The sequence below is a fragment of the Branchiostoma floridae genome, chromosome 17, assembly GCF_000003815.2.
Source record: "Branchiostoma floridae strain S238N-H82 chromosome 17, Bfl_VNyyK, whole genome shotgun sequence".
Classification (NCBI taxonomy): domain Eukaryota; kingdom Metazoa; phylum Chordata; class Leptocardii; order Amphioxiformes; family Branchiostomatidae; genus Branchiostoma; species Branchiostoma floridae.
The window spans coordinates 6,465,821-6,471,889 of record NC_049995.1 but is presented as its reverse complement, the minus strand read 5'-3'; the positions used below and the strand labels follow the sequence as shown (position 1 = coordinate 6,471,889).

At 46.2% G+C, this 6,069-nt stretch overlaps 1 protein-coding gene across 1 annotated transcript in view; it reads right to left on the bottom strand.

The window, feature by feature from the left end:
- Window positions 1-5,923, bottom strand: part of LOC118405003 (mucin-2-like) — a 6,314-nt gene extending 391 nt beyond the window's left edge. Inside the window, exon 1 of the mRNA XM_035804403.1 lies at window positions 252-5,923. Within this exon, the coding sequence (XP_035660296.1) occupies window positions 252-5,839 (5,588 nt within the window). The 5' untranslated portion in view covers window positions 5,840-5,923. The remainder of the gene's footprint in view (window positions 1-251) is intronic.
- Window positions 5,924-6,069: the final 146 nt, after the last annotated feature.

Genomic DNA, 6,069 nt, shown 5'->3' with positions numbered 1-6,069 from the left:
TATAGCCCATCATAAAGTCAAAGATAAAGTACGACATGTATGAAGACATTAAGTGGTAGACAAGTGTTGGACACGACATCGACGGATACTTGTGAGCACTTTGATCAGAAGTGAAAATCGGCTTACCATCTGTCGCCTCAGAGGTGACTTCTGTAGTAGCCTCAGATGTTTCACTGGTTGTCGCCGGGAGAGTTGCAGTAGATGATACTGTAGAAGCCCTTGTTGTAGGCCCAGAGGTTGTTGTAGGCCCAGCGGTTGTTGTAGACTCAGCGGTTGTTGTAGACCCAGCTGTTGTTGTAATCCCAGCTGTTGTTGTAGACCCAGCGGTTGTTGTAGGTCCAGCGGTTGTTGTAGACCCAGCGGTTATTGTAGGTCCAGTGGTTGTTGAAGGCCCAGCGGTTGTTGTAGACCCAGCGGTTGTTGTAGGCTGAGTGGTTGCTGTAGGCCCAGCATGTGTTGTTGGCCCAGTGGTTGTTGTAGGCCCAGCAGGTGTTGTTGGCCCAGTGGTTGTTGTAGGCCCAGCTGTTGTTGCAGACCCAGCGGTTGTTGTAGGTTCAGCGGTTGTTGTAGGCCCAGCTGTTGTTGTAGGCTCAGCGGTTGTTGTAGGCCCAGCTGTTATTGTAGGTCCAGTGGTTGTTGTAGGTCCAGCTGTTGTTTCAGACCCAGCGGTTGTTGTAGATTCAGCGGTTGTTGTAGGCCCAGCGGTTGATGAAGGCCCAGCTGTTGTTGTAGGCTGAGTGGTTGCCGTAGGCCCAGCAGGTGTTGTTGGCCCAGTGGTTGTTGTAGGCCCAGCAGGTGTTGTTGGCCCAGTGGTTGTTGTGGGCCCAGTGGTTGTTGTAGAACCAGCGGTTGTTGTAGGTTCAGCGGTTATTGTAGGCTCAACGGTTGTTGCAGGCCCAGCGGTTGTTGTAGACCCAGCTGTTATTGTAGGCCCAGCTGTTGTTGTAGGCCAAGCTGTTGTTGTAGGTCCAGTGGTTGTTGTAGGCCCAGCGGTTGTTGTAGGCCCAGCGGGTGTTGTAGGCTCAGCTGTTGCTGTAGGCTCAGCGGTTGTTGTAGGCCCAGTGGTTGTCGCCGGGAACGTTGCAGTAGATGGTACTGTAGAAGCCCTCGTTGTAGGCCCAGAAGTTGTTGTAGACCCAGCGGTCGTTGTAGGCTCAGCGGTTGTTATAGGCTCAGCGGTTGTTGTTGGCTCAGCTGTTGTTGTTGGCTCAGCTGTTGTGGCCAATGTTTCCAGTACCGTTCTATGGGTTGTAATCTGGGGTGTCGTTGACATTCTGTCGGTTGTTGTAAATGGCATTGTTGCAGTTGGTGTTACTGTAGAAGTCATTCGTGAAGTAGCAGTTTCGGCTGTTGTACTTGGTTCAGTGGTAAACGTTGTAAACTCTCCAGTTGTTATTTCACTTGTTGCTGTAGAGAACACAACAGGACTAGCAGTTGGAGAGGTCGTCGTCGTTTGTTCGGTTTCAGTAGAAAGCTGGCCTGTGGTCAATTCACTTATTGCCGTGAATGGCGTTGTTGCAGTGGATGCTATGGAGGACGCTCTTGTTGTAGAACCATCTCTGGTCGTTTCTGGCTGTGTTGTTTCTGTTGTTATCTGGCCGGACGTTTCTGCACCTGTTGTCGTAAATGGCATTGTTGCAGTAGATACTATGGAGGACGCTCTTTTTGTAGACACATTTCTTGTCGTTTCTGGCTTTGTTGTTTCTGTTGTTACCTGACCAGATATTGTAGCACGTGTTGTTGTAAATGGCATTGTTTCAGTAGACGTGATGGTAGAAGCTCTTGTAGTAGAACTAACAGTTGTGCGTAATGTTTCTAGTATAGTTTTATGGGTTGTCTTTTGACCAGTTGTTGTTTTCCTTGTTGTTGTAGATGGTATTCTTGCAGTAGATGCTATTGTAGAGGTCCCTGTTGTAAAGCCAGTGGTTGGTACAGTCGTCCCTGGTTCTGTTGTTACAGTAGAGAGATGGCCTGTTGTAATTCTAGTTGATATGTGTGGTAGTATTCTTGTTGTAGAAGCCACAGTGGAGGGCCTTGTTGTGTGACCAGTGGTTTTGATTGTTGTTTCAGTTGTAAATTGATCAGATGTCATTTTATCCGTTGTAGATGGCAGTGTTGCAGTGGATGCTATGGATGAAGCCATTGAGGTAGAACTAACAGTGCTGGCTGTCGTTTCCGCTTGCGTTGTTTCAGTTGTGAACTGGCTGGATGTCATTTCACTTGTCATGGATAACATAGTTGAGGTAGACGCTATAGATGAAGACCTTGTTGTTATACTAGTAGTAGTGGCTGTAGTTTCTGGTTGTGTTATTTCAGTTGTAAACTGACCGGATGTTTTTGCTCTAGTTCTTGTGAATGGCAATGTTGTCGTACTGAAGATGGTAGACATCTTTGTTATAGGCCCAGCAGTAGTGCGTAGTGTTTCTAGCACTGTTTTATGAGTTGTCCGCGGACCAGTAATTGTTTCCCTTGTCGTTTCAGTAGCTGCTTGTGTAGAGGTTTTTGTGAGACTAGCAGTTGGTACAGTCGTTTCTTGTTTTGCTGTAACAGTTGAGAACTGGCCCATTGTAGCTTTACTTGTTGTTTCAGATGTTTTTCCTGAAGTAGCTGCTATTGTTGAGGTTGTTGTACGACTATCGGTTTTGACAGTTGTTTCAGTTGTTAACTTATCACTTGTCGTGGATGGCAGAGTTGAAGTGGACGCTGTAGAAGAAGCCATTGTTGTTAATGGTATTGATGAAGTAGATGTATAAACTCCTGTTGTTGGACTAGTGGTTGGTACAGTCGTCTCTAGTGCTGTTGTAACAGTTGAGAACTGGTCTGTTTTAACTCTACTTGTTGCTGGAGATGTTATTCTTCTTGTGGAAGCAATGGTTGATGCCCTAGTTGTACGACCGGTGGTTTTGACCGTTGTCTCAGTTGTAATCTGGCCAGATGTCATGTCACTTGTTATGGGTGTCATAGTTGAGGTAGACGCTATAGAAGAAACCCTTGTTGTTGGCTTAGCAGTGGTGCCTGTAGTTTCTGGTTGTGTTGTTTCAGTTGTGACCTGGCCGGACGTTTTTGCACTCGATGTTGTGACTGGAATTGTCTCAGTACGTAACATGGTAGAAGTCTTTGTTGTAGGTCCAGGGGTTGTACCTAATGTTTCTAATACGGTTTTATAAGTTGTCCGCGGACCAGTTGTTGGTTTCCTTGTTGTTTCAGTGGATGCTATTGTAGAGGTCCTTGTTGTAAGACTAGCAGTTGGCACAGTCGTTGCTGGTTTTGCTGTAACAGTTGAGAACTGGTCCGTTGTAGATTTACTCGTTGTTTCAGATGGTCGTCCTGAAGTAGATGCCATTGTTGAGGTCGTTTTGCGACCAGTAGTTTTGACTGTTGTTTCAGTTCTTAACTGACCAGATGTCATTTCACTTGTCGTTGATGGCAGAGTTGAGGTGGACGCTATAGAAGAAGCCCTTGTTGTAAATGTTGTAGTTGATGCTATCATAGAGACCCCTGTTGTAGGACTAGCGGTTGATACAGTCGTCCCTGGTGCTGTTGGTAAAGTAGAGAATTGGTCTGTTGTAACTTTACTTGTTGCTGGAGATGTAATACTTGTTGTGGAAGCTATTGTTGATGGCCTAGTTGTACGACCAGCAGTTTTGGCTGTTGTTTCAGTTGTAATCTGGTCAGATGTTATGTCACTCGTCATGGGTGTCATAGTTGAGGTGGACGCTATAGAAGAATCCCTTGTTGTTGGCTTAGCAGTTATGGTTGTAGTTTCTGGCTGGGTCGTTTCAGTTGTGACCTGACCGGACGTTTTTGCACTTGATGTTGTGAATGGAATTGTTTCAGTAGGTAACATGGTAGAGGTTTTTGTTGTAGTAATACCGGTAGTTGTGTCTAATGTTTCCATGACGGTTCTATAAGTTGTACGTGGACCAGTTGTTTCCCTAGTTGTTGTAGATGCCATTGTTGTCGTAGGGCTAGTGGTTGGTACAGTCATCTCTAGTTTTGTTGTTACAGTTGAGTGCTGGTCTGTCGTAAACCCACTTGTTGCTTGGGATGGTGTTGTTGTGGAAGCAATGGTTGATACCTTTGCTGTACGACTAGTTGTTTTGGCCGTTGTTTCAGTTGTTAATAGCTCTGACGTGTGTACACTCGTTGTAAGAGGCAGTGTTGCTGTAGATGATATGGTAGAAGCCCGTGTGGTAGGGCCAGCGGTGGTGAATGTCGTTTCTGGTTTCGTTGTTACAGTTGTGACTTGGCCAGTCGTTCCTTCGCTGGTGGTCTCGGGGATTGTTGCAGTAGATGGTACTGATGCCATGGTCTCTGAAGTTGACATCTTAGAGGTACGTTCTGTAGTGGCCGTTGAAGCCTTGGAGGTGGGTTCAGTTGTGGCCACTGACTCCGTAGTGGCTAGAGCTGTCACAACAGTTGTAGCTATAGTTGTTGCTCGCTCAGTTTTTGTGGAAGTCGAGGTGGAAATGCCCACTGTGGATGGCTGAGTTGGTCTTGCAGTGCTGACTCCTGTTGCAGATTTTGTTGCAAACTTTGTTGGCACTTTGGTTGTGATATCGGTTAGAGACACTGCCTCAGACGAAGGTGACGTTTTGATCCCTGTTGTAGTAGAGTCGGTACTTGACATTGACAGTGTAGGTTTTGTTGTCATCTCTGTTGTAAGGTCTCCGTCGGAAGTGGTTGTTAAAAAGTTTGTTGTAACTGCATTCCCCAGGGTAGAGGATGTAGGTTTTGTTGTTGCCCTACGTCCTGTCGAGGTTAAAGTCTGCGCAGTCATTTGCGATGAAGTCAGCTGTTCCGTACTCGCTGACGTTTCTGGCAACGCAGTAGTATGCTCTTCTGTTGTCGTTTTCAACAACGTCGTACTGCGACGTGCCCTTGTGGTAGCTGTTGTTTGAGGTTGTGAGGTTCTTATCTCTGTTGTTGACAGTTTCGTTGTTGCATCTGTCATAAGTACTGTGTTAAGCGTTGTTAATGCTTCTGTTTTAGTCATCCTTTCACCTTCCGATGTCATTGGGGGTTTGGTGGTTGTAGGTTGCATTCCAGTCGTTTGTGTTGTTATATCCGTTGACGTTGTAACCTGCGATGTTACAGTAGTAGAAATGTCTATGGTCGTAGATCTAGTAGACCTTCCTGATGTAAATGCCTCAGTGCTTAACTGTGTTGCTGCTTGCGGCGTTGATTCTTCCGTTGAAACTGTAGATGTTTGAGTCAATACGTCCAGAGTAGTTAATGCGGTTGAACTATCCTTAGTTGAAGGATAGGTGCTAACGATTGTTGACGTGTCTTTTGATGTTGAACCCTGGTCAGTCATCTGCACCGTCGCCATTGAAGATGTTGTTCTACCAATTGAAGTTTGTTGCGTCGTAGCCGTCGGTTGAAGGGTTGTTTTAACTGTCGTTAAAGGTGTCGACGTGGTTAGTTCTTCTGTTGATGCTGCCGCTTCGGTAGTAATTATCATAGTTGAAAGCGGTTCCGTCACTGACAATGTACTCGTAGACGATTCGATAGGTGCTGTAGAAAGACCTGTGAATTCTGTAGTGTCCATTGGCTCGTCGGAGGTGGTTTCTTTAGTTGTCGTCGCCACTTGAGACGTTGGTTCTCTAATGGTCGTTGGGGGCTCAGAAATGGGTTCTGTACCACCACTTGTTGCCACAGTGGTATATTCTACAGTCGTCGTTGACGCTTCAGAAGTGGGTTTTATAGTAGACTGTGGCACCACAGAGACAACTTCTGTAGTTGCAGCTGAGTGGTCAGAAAACGGTTTTGTCAATGTTATTGTTGAGGCCCCAGAGGTACGTTCTATGGCGGTTGTTGAGGCCTCAGAGGTGGTCATTATAGCAGTTGTTGTTGCGTCAGTGGTAGGTTCTAGAGTGGTTGTTGAAGCCTCAGTTGTGGGTTTTATAGAGGTAGTTGAGACCAAAAGGGTGGACTCTTTGGCCTCAACAACCACTATAGAACCAACCTCTGTGGCATCAACAACCACTACAGAACCCACTTCTGAGGCCTCAACAACCACTATAAAACCCACCCTTGGGGCATTAATATCCACTGTACAACCTACCT